This window comes from Felis catus, chromosome C1 (assembly GCF_018350175.1).
Source record: "Felis catus isolate Fca126 chromosome C1, F.catus_Fca126_mat1.0, whole genome shotgun sequence".
Taxonomy (NCBI): domain Eukaryota; kingdom Metazoa; phylum Chordata; class Mammalia; order Carnivora; family Felidae; genus Felis; species Felis catus.
The window spans coordinates 16,092,610-16,112,710 of record NC_058375.1 but is presented as its reverse complement, the minus strand read 5'-3'; the positions used below and the strand labels follow the sequence as shown (position 1 = coordinate 16,112,710).

The 20,101-nt window shown below is 51.4% G+C and overlaps 1 protein-coding gene and 1 pseudogene across 3 annotated transcripts; both read left to right on the top strand.

Annotated features, from left to right (window-relative positions):
• Positions 1 to 6,773: 6,773 nt before the first annotated feature.
• LOC109502143 lies at positions 6,774 to 7,727 on the top strand (annotated as a pseudogene).
• Positions 7,728 to 8,319: 592 nt separating this feature from the next.
• Positions 8,320 to 11,118, top strand: LOC102901553. 3 transcript variants are annotated; one of them, XM_011284559.4, is made up of 4 exons: positions 8,365 to 8,434; positions 9,262 to 9,419; positions 9,505 to 9,542; positions 10,141 to 11,118. In XM_011284559.4, the coding sequence occupies exon 4, from the start codon at positions 10,213 to 10,215 to the stop codon at positions 11,050 to 11,052; it is 840 nt and encodes a 279-aa protein (XP_011282861.2). In that variant the 5' UTR covers positions 8,365 to 8,434; positions 9,262 to 9,419; positions 9,505 to 9,542; positions 10,141 to 10,212; the 3' UTR covers positions 11,053 to 11,118. The 3 variants fall into 3 exon arrangements, with proteins under 3 accessions (XP_006934445.2, XP_006934446.2, XP_011282861.2); XM_006934384.5 differs by lacking the exon at positions 9,262 to 9,419 and having other exon boundaries at positions 8,356 to 8,434; XM_006934383.5 differs by lacking the exons at positions 9,262 to 9,419; positions 9,505 to 9,542 and having other exon boundaries at positions 8,320 to 8,434.
• Positions 11,119 to 20,101: the final 8,983 nt, after the last annotated feature.

Sequence of the window (20,101 nt, the reverse complement as noted above, 5' to 3'; positions counted from 1 at the left end):
CTCTCTCTCCCTCTCTCTCTCTCTCTCTCTCTCTCTTTCCTGTCTTTATTTTCTTCCTTCTGCAAACCTACCAAGTACTAGGGCCTGTACTGGTCACTGGGAGCCAAGGATGAGAGACAACCCCTAACCTCCAGGGGCTCAGAGTCTGCTTGGGAGATCAGATGTGTAAATAGACGAGTGCCTAATAGACATTCAATACATGTTTGGATCAAAGTAAATGAAAACTGTCCAATAAAACATTAGCACTGGAAGAGCTGCTAGAGACTGGCCCATGTGGCCCAGAGAAGGGCAGTGACTTGCTCAAGTCACAGAGTGGTCCAATGGCATAACCGAAACTAGGGCCCAGGACCCCAGGCTCCATCTAAGCTCTTTCTACTGCATCCCACCCATGCTTTTTGCTTGTTTGTTTTTTTAAGTCGACTGTGAAATATTTCAAGTATACAAAAAAGTTTAAAGAACAGTAGCATGTCGGGTTGCCTGGGTGGCTCAGTTGGGAGAGCACATGACTCTTGATCTTGGGGTTGTGAGTTTGAGCCCCATCTTGGGTGCGGAGATTGCTTAAAAATAAAATCTTAAAGGAGTTCCTGGGTGGCTTAGTCGGTTGAGCCTCTGAGTCTTGATCTCAGCTCAGGTCATGATCTCAGGGTTGTGAGTTCAAGTCCTACATTGGGCTCTGCACTGGGTGGAGCCCACTTAAGCCTACTTAAAAAAAAGGAAGAAAGAAGAAAAAAAAACTTAAAAAAGAAGAACAGTACTGTGCCCCTTAGGAACCTACCATCAAGCTTTGTCACATTCCCAGTGACTACCAGTGCCTCTCTTTCCAGCTTGAATCAGATGCTCTCCCTACTTCCTAGGACACGTTCCTTTTGTGGACTCCATGTAAGAGCTTCTTTAAACAGAGACTGTGAAGTATTTTCTGACACCAACTGATTCTCTGACACCCACTGAGTGCCCAACAATTCAACTCATTTCTGGCACTATCGATCTGGTGTTAATTACCATCAGATCGCACAAGTTAAGGGGCTCTGTTCCATATGCTTGCCCGCACTTTAGACAAAAATCCCACCATCCTTTTCTCTCTGGTTTGGTAATTTGCTAGGATGTCTTGCAGAACTTAGAAAAACACTACTCATGTTTACTAGTGTATTATATAAAGGATTCAAATGAACAGCTACATGAAGAAATTGGATTCAAATGAACAGCTACATGAAGAAATTCATAGGGTGCACGACTAAAGACTCGCAGATGCCATTCATGAGAACGACAGGTCTGGAATGGTCTTTTTTTTTTTTAATGTTTTATTTATTTTTGAGAGATAGAGACAGAACGTGAGTGGGGAAGGGGCAGAGAGAGGGAGACACAGAATCCGAAGCAGGCTCCAGGCTCTGAGCTGTCAGCACAGAGCCCGACTCAGGGCTCGAACTCGCAGACCGTGAGATCATGACCTGAGCCGAGGTCGGAAGCTTAACCGACTGAGCCACCCAGGCGCCCCTGGAATGGTCTTTAGAGACTGTTTAGTGCCCTCTTCTCCTTCTCCAGTTGGGCAAACTGAGGCCCAGGTCATGCAGCAAGCTAATAACACAGCTGGGCCTTGGGGTGCCTGGGTGGCTCAGTTGTTTAAGTGACTCTTGATTTCGGCTCAGGTAATGACCTTGAAGTTCGTGGGTTCGAGCCCCCATCGGGCTCTGTGCTGACAGCGCAGAGCCTGCTTGGGATTCTGTCTCCCTCTCTCTCTGCCCCTCCCCGCTTTCCCTCTCTCTTTCTCTCTCTCTCAAAATAAATAAACATTACACACACACACACACACACACACACACAGAGCTTGGGCCTAGAACTCAATTTCCTCATCTGCCAAATAATGAACAGCTGGTATTTATTGAGAATTTACAGCATGCCAAGGGATCAGCCTTGTGGGGCAGGTATTCTTATTATCCCCAGTTTACAGATGAGGAATTTGAGGCTCAGCTAAGGGAAGCAACCCGCCCGAGGTCTTTCAGCTGGTAGAGCCAGGACGAGGCAGAATCTCACTGTGAAATTCCTCTCCGGGTGGACAAGGCTTTCACCTCGCTCTGTGATTGAAAGGACCCGGTCATCTAAAGCTGCTTCCACCTCTCTGTGGGGGGCAGTGGAAGCAAGACCCCTTCGCATGGAAGGTGACCTCCCCCAACCCCAGCTGAGAATCCAGAGCGCGGTTTTGCGGTGTTCGGCCCCAAACCGGAAGTGCCGACCTTGTCATCGGCAGCCTGAGTGGGGAGGCCTGAGGGGTAGTTGCCCCAGGATGGGGAGAGGGGAAGGAGGTGAGATGAAGCTTCACAGCGAGAGGCGAGAGGCCCAAACCTGAGGAGAGAGGAGGCCAAGAGACGCATCACATTTATACCAAGGGGGGGGGGCGCGCTGGCTTTCGTCCTGTGCTGTGCTGTCACCCCTCTGTCACCCTGTGCCTTTAGGAAAGTCTGTCACACACACTAGCTGCATATCTCCGGTGGTTTACGGCACAGATGAGGGAATAGCGGTCACAGTGGCGGGACGTGGGGCACACCCGCTAAAAGGTGACAGTCGCAGAAGGTGGGGCAGCAAGAGGGCTCTGAGAATTGGTCCAGAAGCACGGACGCAGAGTGAGTGGTGACAAGAGGACACAACAGGCCCCTGGGACTCCTCAGAAAAAGTGGTTCCAAACTTCCCACAGCACGTGAAACGGCGCTTTGAGCTATCTGATTTGATTATTAAAGGACAAGTCACCCCAGGAGGATGGAGGGGTTTGTGTAGACCGGTGGAAAATGCTCAGCACAGTGTCTCCCCTCCGTAAATGCTTCATAAATGACCAAGTGACGGTGGCAGTAGGCACAGCAGTTAGCAGAGCGATCGGAGCCAGATTGCTTGGGCTCCTCACCTTGTCCAGGTTCCTTTAGGTGAGTCACTTCACCTCCGTCCTTCAGTTTCGCCTCTGAAAAGTGGGGGTGCTGGCAACACCTACCTCATAAGGTTGCAACGAGGGATAAGTGAGCGAATGCGTATAATGCACTTCGCACGGTGTAGTAGCCAGATTCTCCAGAGAGACAGAACCAGTAAGAAATACAGATACGTCTTAGTCTGTGTTCAGATTGCAATAACAAAAATACCACAGGCTGGGTGGCTTCAATAACAACTATTTATTTCTCACAGTTCTGGAAGGCTGGGAGTCTAAGATCAAGGCACTGGCAGACTTAGTGTCTGGTAAGGGCTTTCTTTCTGGGTCACGGAGCGCTTTCTTGCCGTGTCCTCACATGACGGAAGGGACAAAGATGTTCTCTGGGGTCCCGCTTTTGTAGGGATACTAATTCCATGAGGGTTCCACTCCAATGACCTACTCACCTCCTGCAGACCCCACCTTCAAATACCACCCCATTGGGGGGTAGGTTTCAACATATGAATTTCGGGGGGATACAACCTTTTAGTCTCTCTCCATATATATATGGGGGGGCATATAAAGAAATTTATTATTAGGTATTAGCTCATGCAGTTATGGAGGCTGAGACCCAAGAAAGCAGGTAGTGAGGTTCGAAAAGGGCTGAGAACAAGACAGCCAATCTGGGTCTCAGGGTCTAAGAACCAGGAGGGTTGATGTCGGATTGATGGCCCAACTCAGGCAGTCAGAGAACAAATTCAACCTTTTTGTTCTATTCTGGCTTTCCACAAATTGGATGATGCTGACCCACACTGGGGTTTGCTTTACTCAGCCCAACTCGAATGTTAATCTCTTCCAGAAACGCCTTCATAGACGTACCCAGAAATAAGCAGACATCTAGGCACACCGGGACCCAGTCAAGTTCACACATAAAGTTGCACAGAGCAGCCGGGACACAGGAGGCATTGGGCACCTATTGGCCACTATTATTATGGTTTTTTGGAAAAGGAAACAAGTTCAAAAAGGCTAAGTCATGTGGCCGTAGTCGCAGGGTGGCAGTGGAATGCTGGTGAGCTGGGTCTCAGAAAAGAAAACCAACCAAACAAAAACACCTGATTTGCTGCTTTGCCAATTCCTGTGGTGTAAATATCCCCACCATGGCTGATTTCAAGCCACCAGTGGTTTAACAACCTGGTCACCAAATTCCAGAATATTTAACAATCGGCTGACTCCAGCTCGCTGCTGCCGGTCCCCTGGGCCTGTAACATAGGGAGGATTTCGTAAACATTAGCTATTGCTAGGAGCCAGTCAGTCTGCAATGATCACTGGGTACCCTCCTTGCCCCTTTTACAGAACAGGAGACTGAGGTTTGCAGAAGTTCAACCACTTACTTACCCAAGGTCACCGCAAGAACCAGTTACCTGCTGTCCTACTTCCTATGTCTTCGCTCAGCAAGGTTGTAGATAAACCATTGTCCCCTCCCCCCCCCCCCCCCCCCCGCCCAGGGAATTTCCCAGGCCCCATGAAGATAGGAGCCCTGTGCCCTGCCACCATTGGCTGTTCTACCCCACAGTCCCCGAGGTGGCTTGGCAGGCGGGAAGTTCTTGCTGGCTGGGGCCCTTGCCAAGCCACGCCTGCCCCAGTGCTCCTGAGCGCAAATCTGTCCCGGCTTGTACCTGCCTCGTGTGGGCTTGGGGAAGGCTGTTTTGGCAGCCTGCGAGCAGAGGGCCCTTATCCTCGAGGGTGTTGGGGCATGAGGGTGTGTGACTCAGGGTGCTTGGGTGGGTAAGAGGCTGCAGCCAGGGGAGGGCCAGAACGCAGCCCAGGAGGGATTTTCAGCCCTGCAGACAGGCTGGCCCCGTGACAGGTAAGGGCTCAGGTGAGTCACACCAGTAATAGTCGCCCGAGGCTGGGCACAGATGTCCTCCAGCCAGGGTGGGACAGCCGAGAAAGTTCCAAATGGCTTGGCTCTAGCTGTCTCCTGAACTGATGGGGGCGGGGGGGGGGGTCTCACAGTTGCGGCTGCCAAAGTCAGCTTGCTCCTTATCTTTGGTACTTCCGGAACCAGGTGCTGAAAGGACAAGGGAACACCCCTCCTACCATCTCTGGCCCCAAGGGAAGGGAGGTTGGGGGGGCAGGAATAGGGGGTGGTTAACTAGCAGCATATGTGCTAATGAGGCAGGGTCCTAAGGTCTCCGGAGAAGGAGGCTATTCCCTCCATTCTGGGGGAGCCCAGAGGAACGGGATGCCCTCAAACTCCTCACGCCTGGGGTAGAGAAAGGGCCCCTGCTGGACCCGGTGGGGGCACGAGAGGGGACAGGTTGCAGGTAGAACTGCTGGGGCGTGGGGGAGTTGGGGGGGATGAGAAGGAGAGGGAGGGGCAAGGAATGATCGAAAGCCCAGCTGGTGTGGCAGTGGAGCTGAGGAGCCAACGGTTGGAGCCGGCCCCGGTTGGGCAAGGGAGGGGGCTGCTGTGGCTGGAGACTCTGCAGGGCACCCACCCAGGACATTCTGAGACTCTGGCATCCATCCTTGCAGTGCTAGGGAGGGAGAGGCAGCTGGGCTTGGCTGGGCGGTGGAGGATGGGGTTTGGTGGAAGACAGGGCTACAGCTGCCCACCCATCCATGTCTCCAGGCTAGACGCCTCCCAACGCTGCTGCTCGGTTCACGGGGTCACTCACTGAGTCCTCACTGGGTGAGAAGAGTGGCCCCCTCTGGATGGAGCCGGAACACTGGGTTCTAATTCTGACTGCTGGGTGAGCTTGGGTAAGTCTGTTGCCCTCTCTGAGTCTCAATTACCCCATCTGGCAGACAAAATACCTACCTACCTCTTAGGGGCGCTGTGAGGATTCAGTGAGAGGGTAGAAGGTCCTGGCCCATGGCAGGTACTCCACCCATGTCAGTTTCTTGGGGATGGAGCTGGGCAAGAGGTAGGGCAGGCAGCTTCCGCATACCTTTCTCCTTTCGTGTCCTCATGCTTGGAGTCAGCTGGGCCCTAACCAGCTGGACTGACTCAAGACGGGGCCCTGAGAGCCCGGGATCTGAGGACAGAACCTCCTCTCCCCCGACCTGGGGAAAGCGCTTGTAGTCTCCCGACCCCACTTCTGGCTCCCTGCCCCTTCTGGCTCTGAAGGCTTCTGTGGTCCCCAGAGTACCTAGACATCCCCTGGAGTTGGGGAGGCCAGAGAGGGGCATTCTTGATCTTCTGGGACACAGCCTGGCTTTCTGGTAGGATGGACGAATAGCACATTCCTCCTAAAATAATTGTCCTCGAGCTATTTCCAGAGGCTCTTGGTGCCCAGGCCAGAAATGGCCAGTGATCTCGATGCCTGGGTACCTTCAGGACAAGCGGCGCAGAGTCCCAGCCCTCTCGCTGGCTGGCTGCCCGCCTGCCCGGCCCCCAGCCCAGAGCAGAACCAGGCCAGGCTGAGGCCCCACAAGGAAACTGCTGATACTGCTGCTTCCCTGGTCCACTGAGTTCCCCCACACCCCTCTTCCTCCTTTTTTGGAGGGCCCTCTGATCCCTCCTCTGGGCTCTCTGTTTCAGCATCTATAACTACCCCATCCCAGGGCAAAAAGGCCTTTCACCCTCAGTGGCTGCCGGCTAAGGAGGGCCCACAGACGCTTCCGTGTGATAGCGCTTTATAATCCTGGGTCTGATCCTTCAGAAACATCAGACTAAGAACCTTCTCGGGAACAACGTGGCTGAGCTCTTCAAAAACGACCATCTCATAGGGGCGCCTGGGTGGCTCGGTTGGTTAACGTCCATCTCTTGACTTTGGCTCGGGTCATGATCTCACGTTTCATGGGATCGAGCCCTGCCTCAGGCTCTGCACTGACAGTTTGGAGTCTGCTTGGGATTCTCTCTCTCTCCCTCCCTCTCTGCTCCTCCCCTGATTGCAGGCTCTCTTCCTCTCAGAATAAATTAATTCACTTAAAAAAAAAAAGTCCATCTCACAAAAGACAAAGGCTGAAGAATTGTTCCCAGCTGAAGGAAACCGAAGACCCCTGAGAACGAAAAGCCATGCTTGCTCCTGGTTTGGTTCCAGCGCCCGAAGAGTTGCCAAGAGGAACATCGGAGGGGCAGTCGGTGAAATGTACGTTACATGATCAGACTCCACCGTTGCCGAATGTCCTGTACTTGGGTCATCGTAGTGTGGATGCGTAAGAAAATGTCCGGGATATCTGTTCATCCTTGTGGTAGGAACTACTTAGTGCCAGGCCTTGTAGATTTGATCTTTCCTTCTCCTGGACCGGAGGCCTCTGCCACAGCCATGTTACAACAGATCCCTGGTCAGGCCAAGAAGCATCCAAGCTCAATCCCCCTCTTCGTATTTATTGGAGCGGGAGGTACAACAGCAGCCCCTGACATGGTCCAATCCAGATGTCAGTTAGGGTAGGAAGAATAACCCAGAACTGACTGGGTCCCAATGGTCAACACGAGCTCTACTCACCGATTGTAGATTACAGCAAAATGAAGGAAGAAAGTTCCAGACTTGTAAATGAAATGTCTCGCTCTCAAGCCGCTTAGAATGAAGGTCTCCCAGAAGCCCTCCGTACAAAATTTTCCACTTATCCAGGAAATATTTCTCCTCTGAACTCAGATCAGTGTTTTGTGTTAGGGTTTACACTGATTAATAAATATCTGAAATTTGAATTAAAAAAAAAAGAAAAGAAAATGTCCCCGTTCACCTGGCATGTGGGCGATACACGCCCAAGTGTTCAAGGGGAAAAGATAGTGCTGTCTGCGACTTCCTCTCCAAATAACAATAATCAGTGTGTGTGTGTGTGTGTGGTGATAAATGTAGCAAAAATGTTAATAAATTGTGGATTTGGATGAAGACTACTTGGGAGTTCGTTGTCTTGTGAGTTTTCAGTAAGTTTGAAAATTTTTCAAAATATAAAGTAAAACTGTATTTTCAATGTTTGAGAGAAAGCAATGATGGACGGAGCCTTTCCTTAGCACATATGTACTGGATGCCCCCTAAGGACCAGGGCACAGGTCCCCCGACAGGGTCGGGGGCACACAGGTTCTGAGATTTGCTGGCTGAAGAATCTCAGGTTCTGGCCAGCTCTCATCAGGTAGTAGGTACTCGACACTGGATCGCTGACTGCCGCGGGGAAGGAAAGACAGTTAGGCTCAAGAGTGGGTCACTGGAAGGGAACAACACTCTGGGGAGACTCAATAAATGTTTGCTGAGCCAGTGAAGAAAGAGAAGTGATTGATGCTGATCACGGCCGATGGGAGTTATATCAGGGGCAGCTGAGAACTCCCTGACTCTCAGCATAATTAAACACTAGAAAAACAACAAGGAACACTGGAAAACATCCACCCCAGTCTCATTTTAAAAATAGGGCCCATCTGTCCTGGAGGGCTTAAAGCGGCGCGGGCCCTAAGGCAGGGGCCTGGCCAGGATGGCCTCTGGAGGCCCCTCCCAGCTGTAAGATTCCATGATTCTATGACACGGCCAGCAGTCTGGAGTGGCGACATGAGGGTATCCCCAGTGGAGAGCAACAGGAGGGCTAAGTCATCTACCTCCTAAAGACAGAGTGAGCGTGGCAGAGGGCCCTTATGGCAGATAGGGCTTAGCCAGCCAGGAAGGGAAGGGTGGGGCTCTGTGGGGGTCAGTCCTCAGTCGCCTCCTGTATTTCTGGAGGAGGAGACAGGGTGGGGTTGGACCCGGAAGGGAAGAGGCAAGGGTCTGTGCATTCCACGCGATTCAGACCCAAAGGACAAGGGCAGCTGAGGGCCATGGGCTGGAAGAGGGGCAGGCAGCTGTTTTCTGGGTGGGACAGGCTCAAATATTGCTCTGTTCTCACTAGACGGAAGTGGAAAATTAGCATCAAACTGGCAGTACTGGGGGAGAGAAATCAGAACCTGCCTTCTAGCTGGGGAAGGAGAGTATTGGGGAACCGATGGACAATGGAGATGAGGAAGGGAGGACTACACTGCCCTTGGCCGGGACAGGAGGCGGGGTTAAATGGACTGGGCCTTTCCTTGGCCTGGTCAGGTCTAGGTCTCAGTGAAGTGCCCACATTTGGACCACAAGGAGTAGGAATCCCATTTCCCCTCCTCCTGTGGAGTGGATGAGGAGACCTTCTACTACCCGAGAGGGTCAAGACCGAATATCCTGGAAGGCTGTGACCTTACAAGTCCAGCCCTATCAGTAGTCTTGTCCTATGACCTTCCCCCCTCTCATTTGGGATTCCTAAAGTCAGGATCAACTTAGGTACGGGGTTAGCAAGCACCCCTGTCTCTCTGGTTCTCCCCAGTTGTGCCCCCATCCAGCAGGCAGAGCAGATGTGGTGAGAACTCTTTCTTAAGAGACTGCGAGGGAGGGCCAAAGTCACCCCAACAACATAGCATTGTCTTTCAGGGGTCATCAGACACGACCAAGACAGTACCTCGGCCCCCACCACTTCCAACCCGTGTAATCTGAGATGAGTCACGTCATCTATCTGAGACTGAGTTTCTCCATCCATCAACCAGGAGTAGAATAGTGACCACCTCCTTGATTTGTAGCAAGAATTACCTGTGAGACACAAGCAAGGGGCCAGGCATGGAGAGAGTACCTATAGCATCGCATCACTTCTAAGATGCATTTTTTTTTTACTAACAGGTGCATTGCGTAGTGGATGATTACACTCTGGAAAGGAGGTATCTCTCCGTGCTTGGGATTTCCCCATTAGAGATTCAGTCCTTGGCTTTTGTGGTCTTCTGGAGTCCTTGCTCCAAAGGCAAATGGGAATTTCAAAATATGGGCCAGAGCCAAAGGATCAAGGAGACTGCCCCACTCTTCCTAAGGGTCCTCTGGCCTTGAGTTGTTCTCAGGGTCTTGCCTTCCGCTTTGTCTCTCTCTCTTTTTTTTTTAACTTTATTTTTGAGACTGAGACCATGAACGGGGGAGGGGCAGAGAGAGAGGGAGACACAGAACCGGAAGCAGGCTCCAGGCTCTGAGCCATCAGCCCAGAGCCCGACGCGGGGCTCGAACTCACGGACCGCGAGATCGTGACCTGAGCTGAAGTCGGACGCTTAACCGACTGAGCCACCCAGGCACTCCTTCCACCTCGTCTCTTGCTTTCTGAAGAATAAGGTGTCTGTTTTTCCAGTTTGAAAATCCCCAGGGCCTAGGAGGACGTTGAGGAGTAGGAGAAGGGTGCTGTCGGCTCTCCGGAGCCAGAGGGAACCCGCGGGGAGAAAGCGTGCAGGGAGGGGGCAGGCAGCCGAGAGGAGCTGACCCAACTGTCGTCACCAGGCCCGGTAGCCAGCCTCCAGGTGAGCTCACGGCAGGTCGGCGCCACGAAGCTGTATCTGCCCAGCCGGGACGATGTCCGGACGCCCGGTGAGCCGTTCCAACATCCACAGCCGCTTGAACCATCCCCACAACGTGTCCTTTGCGGCCCAGGCTCCAGGCTGGCCCCACGGCCCCGGTGTGAGCGGGGCTGATGGTGTCAAATGCCCCCGCACCCCGAGCGGCTCTGAGACCAGCAGCTGCAGCCCCTCCTCGGAGCAGCCCGACAGCCCCAGCTTCTTCAGACTCCCAGTGAGGAAAATCTGCATGGGCCGCCCCTACAACTCCAAGTTCGTAGAGACAAGCCACCTGGAGAACCACCCCAACGTGGCCAGAAAACCCGCTTACCATGGCGGCCCCCGCTACCTGCTCTGTACAGAACGTCCCTCAGGCCCCTGTAGCCCCACCTTCCTGGACCAACTCATCAAAGGCATCAACTACCTTGACAGATCCACCAGTGCCTTCTGCTCCAAATCGTCACTGAGCCTGCCCAGGCTTGCAGCCAACTGCCTGGAGCGTGCGGCCACCTCCATCCACCTGGACCACCCAGACCACGCCTTCCCCCGTAGTTACTCCAACCCCGTCACCGGCGTGGCCGCCTCCGACGACTACACCAACACCTGCACGGGGCCGTCCACCGGGGGCGTCAACGCTTTGCAGTGTGTGGATGGGCCTGCCAACGCCAGATGCCCACCCCGGCTTCAGAGACGGAGCCTCACACCCGCGCTGCCGCAGAGGCCGGGGACGAAGCTGCCTGAGCTCCCCTTGTTCGGCAACGGGATCTTTTCCCTGGGTCACCTGCCCAAGTTCTGGGAGGCAATCCGCTCGGGCTGGAGAGCCCCCGAGCCCATCTCCAAACCCTGTAGCTGGTGGTAACATCGACCGCGAAATGGGTACAGGCGCATCGGGCCGCAGCGGTAGAAAATAAATGGTCTGTGGCAAGATGCTTCTTCCGAGGCTCTGTTGGAGGGGAGGGGGCGGAACAGCCATTGGGATTGGGGGTTATAAACTCGAGGACCTCCAGGGCCGGGAAGGTACAAGTTAATGGGTGAACTGGCCGAGGGGAGAGGAAATACCCGGTCTAAACCGAGCTCTCAGACGGGTTGTTGCTTTTTCCAAAAAAAAAAAAAGCCAGGAATCTCATGTTTATATGCTAACAACAAATTCAGAAATGTCCTAGGGCTCGGTGGGCCCAAGAAAAATACTTGCAGGTGGAATGTGAAGCCCACAGGCCACAGTTTGGAATCTCTGGTTTATATCTTGAATGGATCACTGGGGGGTTTCCCCATGGGAAGAGAAATAGACTAGCTATTCACTCCCGATCCCTATTCATACTCTTCTGGGTTCAGGATTGTTGTGGATGTTGATTTTACCACTGCCCAATGTGAACAGAAATAATAATGACGACGATGATAGGATGGTTGTGGTGGTGGTGACAGCAAGAGTAAGACTTCACAGAGCGCTTATCGTGGAGCAGGCACTATTCTAAGTGCCTCGTCTATATTCTCTTCAGGATGTGTTTTTAATGACCGGGGCTTAGGGTGGATGTAGAGGAAAACTTTCTGATGGCTAGTGGGAGAGGCAGAGATCGTTGCCACCGGAGGGAATGCCCTTCCTAGGAAATCTCTGAAGAGTGGTTCTGTCCAGGCCAGATGAGGGCTGGAGGGTCAGAATGAGGAGGTCCCAAGTTTCTGGCTGGAAATGTCCGAGAAAATGTTCCCTGAGCCACCAAGGGCTCCCTCCAAACGTTCAGAGACTCAACTGATTTGAGTGATGAGAAGTGAGACCCCACAAGGCATCCAGGGACTGAGGGATCGTAGAGACTGGGATTCCAGCCTCGTTCTGCCACTAGCCTGCCCTGGGACTTTGGGTACATCACTTTCTCTCCCCAGACCTGTTTCCCCTTCTGTAAATGATTAGGGTAGCTTCGATGGCCCCTAAAGTCCCCCAATTCTGATATTTCTAAATCTGTCTTCCTAGTCCCAAGCCAGGCCTGGGCTGAGAATTGAGAGTGCTCCCCCCCTCCCCCCACTTGCCCCTCAACTCAGGCCTCCTGAGTTCTGAGCCAACTTCCCATTTTTGGCCTTGGGACCATTTCTGTGTGACTCTGAACTTCAGGCCCAGGCCCTTCTTGCTGGAGCTTTCCTGTCTCCTTGGAAATACAAGGGCCAGTAGCAGGTCAGCGTGTGGAATGGGGCTGACCTTAAAATAATGCAGAACCTGGAGTTCTACAAGATTCCGTGACTCTTGGAGGGAGTGGCCTGCTCTGGCCTACCTAGCTGCATGGCCAAACAGAGAATGGCCAAGCCTGAATATCCCTATGGTGAGGTCACCATGATGGTGTCGGGATAGGAGGAAGGCTAGGAGGAAGGATAGGAGGAGGGAAGGGCGTACCAGACCCCAGTTTACTGAATTCACCCCCACTTCTATTTCATCTCTGAGGAACAAGGGATATCCTCCCTGGGCCTAAAGCTCAGCAGTCCAGCACACTTCTTTCCTTGTCTCTGGGATCCCTTCCCTCCTGAGGGAGAAGACTCAATTGTCCAGTGACCCATTCCCCAGGTGGACATTTGTAGGAATACAGCTTATTAGAATCCATTTTGGCACAACTCAAGAGATAGTTCAAGATGTCCTGATTCCCAAATCCTCTGTCTGGCCACTCAAAGCCATCCCCTTCCTGCCCTAGGTCCATATTTGCATAAGATTTGTCCCTGACTCTCCTGGAGATGCCTGACTCCAAATCGGTTTAATTTCCCCTAAGCAGAGTGTAAGACCCTTGCCTACGACACTGCCCTTGAGGCCTCCAGTGTCTAGCCCAGTTCTGGCTCACAATAGGGGCTCAGTTATTTTTTATTTTTTATTTTTTATTTTTTTTAATGTTTATTTTTGACAGAGACAGAGACAGAATGCGAGTGGGTTAGGGGCAGAGAGAGAGACACAGAATCCGAAGCAGGCTCCAGGCTCTGAGCTGTCAGCACAGAGCCCAGCGCGGGGCTCGAACTCACAAGCTGCGAGATCATGACCTGAGCTGAAGTCGGATGCTGAACCGACACCCCAATAGGGCTCAGTTATTAATATCGATTACAGATCAGTGTGCCCAATAGACACTCAGCAATGGTAATTACTATTGTCTGGAGAATAGAGTGTCTTATATGCAATGGATGTTCAATAACTATTAATTATGGCCAACATCTATTAAGCTCTTAGCTATATACCAGGCATTGGTTTAAGTGCTTTATACATAATAACTCATTTAATCCCCACATCAGTCCTTCAAGGAAGTTACTATTGTCCCTATTGTATGGATGAGGAAACTGAGGCACAGAGAGGTCAGGCATAAATGATTATGATAAAGATGATTACAGTGCATACAACACAGCGGCTCTTCAAAAACTGGTTGGCATTGTCATTATAGAGTATTATGTGCACAGTAGGTGTTCAACCGTAACAACAATTATCTTCATGATTATGACATCTTGCAAATAGTAGGTGCCCTGCAAACGTACACAGTGGATGCCCAATGAATGGCAAATATCATTACAGAGCCCAATACATAGTAGGTGCTCAAATGAAGTTTGACCACTGGTGGCCGGTTGGATTATATGTTAAAGGGACAGGATCTCTGTGCTTGGCCCGACCGCTGCTCGGATACTCACTGCTCACGAATCCCTTTTCACCATGCACTTAGCCCAAGTGCAGAGAAAATAAGGCTCTTAGCTAGAGAAGGCTGGCTGTTCCATGTGGCCAAACAGAGACCACAGGAAGTCCTCTGTGTCCACTGTTCAAGCCATGGATCTTCAAGGTCTATGTAAACAGGAAGCAGCATGCTGGCTATAGAACAATGTCACAGCCTGGTGTGCTGCCCGGCTTGTATACGGAAGAAGCTAGGTGTCACCACAGCTGGGCGGGGGGGGGGGTTGGGGGGGTCAGGGAAAGCCCTTCACGCCTATAGAAGTAACCTCAACATTTATTGAGCACCCACGCTGTTCCAGGCATGTGTCCGATGCCTGAAACATAGGGTCTCAGCCCTCTGTACTCTCAACGAGGCTAAGTTTTAGTACCTCATTTTGCAGAGGGGGAAACTGAGGCTCAGAGAGAAAAAGTGCCATCCCTAAGCTCCTGCAGCTGGAATGGAGCAGAGCTGGGATTCCAACCCAGCGCTCTGACCCTCAGCCAATGCCCTTTCCATCCAAATTGCAGGGGTTTTTCCTTCGTATTTATCGAATAGATCCCAAGAGAAAGAGGGGTAAATCTTGGTATCCAAAATATGCAGTAAACTAGACAAAGCAAGGATGGTGTTTAACTCTAGGGGTCTGGGACGCGCCTCAACACCAGTGTTCTGAACAGGGCCGTGTTAACCTGAAATACGCTCTTTCTGGGAAGTAGGAAACAAAGAAAGAGATTTCCTCGGAGGTCACCTGTGGTCTCAGTTGCCCAATTCACCGGTCCCTGCATCATTGGGTAACACTGGGGATAGGTGCATGACATTAGAATTGTTTTTGTATATTAACAAAATCTGACATAGCCCTTTTCTTTTTTTTTTTTTAAATTTTTTTTTCCAACGTTTTTATTTATTTTGGGGACAGAGAGAGACAGAGCATGAACGGGGGAGGGGCAGAGAGAGAGGGAGACACAGAATCGGAAACAGGCTCCAGGCTCTGAGCCATCAGCCCAGAGCCTGATGCGGGGCTCGAACACATGGACCGCGAGATCGTGACCTGGCTGAAGTCGGACGCTTAACCGACTGCGCCACCCAGGCGCCCCGACATAGCCCTTTTCAAACAAATAATGTGATATCACCGTTCTATGATTCTAGAAAGTAAATGCCACTTTTTGTATTGACGAGGCGCATGTTGGAGCGACACATCATCCTATTCCCAACGCTCACTGTCCCACCAGCCTTTCCTCGTTTCTGAACCTAAGTCTCTAAACCTTAGCCCACCATGCCCCCCAACCCCATTCCCGAGGCCCACCTTACCCTTCACTGTCTTGTCTGCACACGGCTGGTTCTGCTTACTCGACACACAAAGCAGAAAACTAGGAGTGGGGGTACCCTGTCCTCACCCCAACTGCATGCACGTTGCCCTCTTTTAAGTTGAAATCTCAGAAGCAAAGAGCCTCAGACATGAGCCATGCCTGAGTTGGTACCATTTTTGGCAAACTTAACAGCCTCCTGGGCCCCTCCCAACAGGGCAGGAATTTATCGTGAACAATTGAACAAAGCCGGGAACTCGGAGGGAGAAGGCACAGGACATTCCAAAAGGATTTCTCTCAAGCTCCAAAAGACAACATGTGGGAACACTGCAGAAACCTCATAACCTAGCAAAGAAAAGCATGAAAGGGACGGAAAATCTGCCCAGTGGGAAGGGAAGCGCGGGCTGGAGGAAGGAACAAGGGGCCTCGGGTCAGGAGGCCAGGGTGGGAGGCCTGCCTCTGCCATTCATGACCCCTCAGAGGCCACTCCACCTTTGTGGCCTCAGATTTGTGGCCCTTAAAAACTGAGGGAACAGGAGAAGCAAACACACGGATGCATACGTATGCGTTCACGGCGATGCTATATTAATCACAACGACGTGGAAACAGCCCGAATATCCACCGGCAGGACAGGGTTGATGAACTGTGGCGTGTTGATGAGACACAACACCAAATCGTTATCACAAGTGTCGTGTGCAAAGCCAATACAACTGCCGCGCAAAGAAGCTGGCCCACAGATTCCTAACGGGTAACATTTGCAGCACGGAGCAGGTGACGGTATGCACATCCGTGTGCTGCTTGCGATACGGAGCTAGTATGGCCGGAAAAGATCGTCAGCTGAGTTACACAGAGTGCTCACCAATACGGTTGATTTACACTCTGTGCGAGTTTCTTATCTCAGACCGGTCATACACAGTCTGGGGACTGGCACCGATCCACGGAGCCATTTTTAAGTAGCGCTGGCCTTTGCTGGACACGCAGAACTGTGTTTAGGAGGAGACTGGTAGGCAAGAAAAGCGAACAGGAAACTGCACACATGCACTGATGACATAACGTAAAATGCGTGCGTGCACAGTAACAGAGGAAGGGACATGAGCATTTATGGGGCTCCAGCTACGGGCCCTGCACAGAAGTCTTCTCCTTCTGAAGCAGGAGTGCGTGGGCAGGAATGTGAGGGAGTGTATGGAGGCCATAAGAATTCCAACCGGGCTGGAGGGGAGGGGAGGGGGGGGACGGGGGCGGGCATGAGTGACAAATTCAAATTATAGAGACCATTTATGGTCAGCTCAGGAGCCAGGCTCTGCGGCAGTATTTGCAAAGCGTGTTCTGAGAAACACCAGTCTTGTGAAACGTTAAAAGATTTTCTCACCAAAACAAATGGGCTCCTTTCTCAAGTATCTTGAGGAATGCTGGATTCGATAGAGTTGGGCAGGCGACTTTCCTGGAGGCCTGCTCGGAAACGTTCCTGTGTCGGTGTCCCTCGAGATGGCCAAAGTGTAGGAAAGAACGCAGAGTTCCCAAACTTTGCGAGCAGGGAACCCCTTCGTGAAGGAGCATCTCAGAGGGCAGGTGCTCCGTGAGGCACAGGCTGGGAACCTGGCCCCAGGCCTGGGACCCAGAGTGATTGGTAAGGACGGGGGTGGGGAGATTTCCGGAGGGGGCAGAAGGGTCAAATCCAGGCTATTTTCAGAAAAGTCACACTTCTACCTAGGCAGAGTTGGGAACAACCCAGAGAGAGGCAGAATTGGATGTGGTAGAGAATGTGGGTTCTAGAGTCAGACAGATGTGGCTGTGAATCCTGGCCCTACCTCATACTGACCGTGTGCGATCTGGGCAAGCCACTCCGTGCTTTGGAGCCTCAGTTTCCTTGTCTGGAAAAGGGCAGTAATAAAATACACTGTCATGGGGCACCCGGGTGAGCGTCCGACTTCGGCTCAGGTCATGATCTCGCGGTTTGTGAGTTCGAGCCCCACGTCCGGCTCTGTGCTGACAGCTCAGAGCCTGGAGCCTGCTTCTGATTCTGTGTCTCCCTCTCTCTCTGCCCCTCCCTTGTTGTGCTCTGTCTCTCTCTCTCCTTCAAAAATAAATAAACATTAAAAAATACTTTAAAATAAAATAAAATAAAATAAAATAAAATAAAATAAAATAAAATAAAATACACTGTCATGCCAACTACCCAGAACTGTGGTAATAACTAAATGAGATCCAGTGGGGTTTTTCGTTTTGTTTTTGTTTTTTGAGAGGGAGGGAGAGAGAGAGAGAGAATCCCAAGCAGGCTCCACGCTGAGCCCCAACGTGGGGCTTGATCCCATGACACTGGGATCAATCAATAGAGCCACCCAGGCACCTGAGATTCCGTGTTAATCAAACAGTGAGGGGAATGTATCTGCTCCAAGTACAGACTAGAACGGGGACATTTACCAATTTGTTCTTTCATTCAAGTGAAATCATCCAAGTGCCAGCTCCCTGCCAGGCACTGTGCCCTTCACAGGGGATACAGTTGGGAACAAGACAGAAATCAGATCATCACGCTCCCTGCCTTGATTACGCCTCATAATATTAAACGATCTTCCAAATTATTGCAACTGTAAAAATGTTGAGAGAGAAGCTTGGGGGAGGCAGGTTGTGGGAAAGTACAGCAGGGGACATGACCTAGCCTGGGAGGTCAGGCAAGGCTTCGATGGTGGCACGATCTTCGAGCTAAACACTAAAAGAGAGTAGGATGAAGAAGAGGGGTTATTGGGTGGGAAACGCACTCGGGGAGAAGGAAAAGCATGCGTAGAGACCATGTTGGGGGAAGGAGGTAGCTAGAGAAATGGGCAGGACTGTATCTTGCCAGGCCTTGTAGGGTCCTCTCCTCCTCATGGGAACTTTACTGCCTGCTTAGAACTGTGTCCTCTGTCCTCCTCCTCCTCTTCTTCACATCAGCCCCAGGTTTCCTCTCCTCCATCTCCACTCCCTTTTAATACCAATTTTCCTGTTCTATGTTATCACCCAAGGACGTATCCTTACCCTGCCAGCATCTGTTTTCCCACACAGGTACTGGAACCTTTGTACAAAATAGGTATTCATTTTCATTATTGAATGAATGCAGGTCCACAGTTAGCCCATACGGCGCTTTTGCTCATATGAACAAAAGGTACCCTCTCTGGGCAGATCTAGCCCCAAAGCAGGGCCCACTTGGCGGCATACTCTTGTTCGGTGAACAACCTGCCCAACCATTCACGGTAGCTCTGAATGAATGAACGAATAAAGGCTTGTGAAACAAGTGAGAAGCTCTGAGGCAGGGAAAAGATTTGGAGTGGAAGTGGAAGCCAAGAAAAGTTGAGTCCTGTCAATTTTGGAGTGGCAGACAGGTCACCCACAAACTCTGGCTGCTGGTTCCAGAAGGCACCCAACTCCTGTTTCTCAGAAGCCAGATTGTTTGGCTACTATTACCTATCCAAACTCTCAGAGTCTCTCCTTATCTAAGGCACCTTGTGCAAGACTTGAATTGTTTCTCTCCAAGAGTATGACGAGCACCCTGAGCTATGAGTGCACGCGGTGCGATTACAGGCGCCTCCCGGACTCAGCAAAGCCCCAAAGTTCTGCCTCTGCTTCCCTTTTAAGCCATATGAGGAGATAGCCAGGCCCTAGACAAAGCAACTTGAGAACATTTACTAAAGATATCAAGGACTGCAAAGGAAAACAGAGCTGGCCAGATCCTTTAGTGGGAAGGAAAGGATACAGAATAAACCGGTGGATGACCAATCCTCAGGGTGGGTGGAGTTATTCTGGAAGACTTTCCGGACAGGCCATATTTTCCTGCCCTCTGCGTCAGCCCTGCTCCTTCTAGCCTCCAGTCGGCTTTACCATCGCTAGCACGACCTCTTTGAGCCAGCAAGACTTATAGCTCGGGTTTAGTCTTAACCACACATCTACAAAGGGTTGCTTGTTCCGCTTCTCCCTTTGCCCATGAGCAAATCATCCAAGAAGCCAAAGCTCCGGGACTTAAGGGGCCCGAGGTGGGGAAAAGACACCGGGGCAGTTCACAGAATGTGATTTGTCACGGACGCTGACCCTCCACAGACAGCAAAGGCCTTGGAAAAATCCCGCCACCAAGGCTGGCCACCTGCCAACTCTGAAGTCAGAGGAGTTTTGTAACTTTCTTCATCAGAGAGGGAGAGCTCCAATGCAAGGCTGTGCTCATCCATCATGCTGGAGGTCCTGGGGGTGAAGGCTGTACCTAGTTTTCAGATTAGGAGCAACACACTGGGTGCAACACTGCTCCTCCATCAGACTAGAGCCCCCGAGGGCGGAATTGTGTCTCCCTCTTCGGATTGGGAGCTCATCCAGAGACAGCAATCAGAGAAAGAGTTACCATTTATTTAGTGCTTACTATGTGCCTGAAGCTGTCCTTTTTTAAGAAATAGGTTCATTCATTCATTTTGATCCTCAACAGCACTGTGAGAGAGGTCTTAGTAATAGTCTCCTTTTCCTAATTTCTTTTTCTTAATTTTTAAAAAATATTTTTAAAGTTTATTTATTTTGATAGAGTGAGTGGGGGAGGGGCAGAGAGAGAGAGAGAGAGAGAGAGAGAGAGAGAGAGAGAGAATTCCAAGCAGGCTCTGTACTGTCAGCGTGGAGCCCAGTACAGGGCTCGAACTCATCAACGGTGAGATCATGACCTGAGATGAAACCAAGAGTCAGATGCTCAGCCAACGGAGCCACCCAGGTGCCCCCTTTTCCTATTTTCTGGATGATGAAACTGAGGCCTCAAAAGGTTGACTAATTTGCTCAGGATTGCACAGTGAGGCGGGAGGGGTGGGATTCTCTATCAGACTGAGAACAGCATGAGGACAGGGGACTATATTCTCTTGCTTCCTGCCACCAGATTAGGGATTCACCAAGGGCCAAGATCAGACATCCCTCCTTGGTCTACCTGTATCTCCCTGTTTGGAGCAGTAACGGT

What these genes read in the sequence shown, in the direction of transcription:
- LOC102901553 (XM_006934383.5), top strand. Translation starts at nt 10,213, where the DNA reads ATGTCCGGACGCCCGGTGAGCCGTTCCAACATCCACAGCCGCTTGAAC.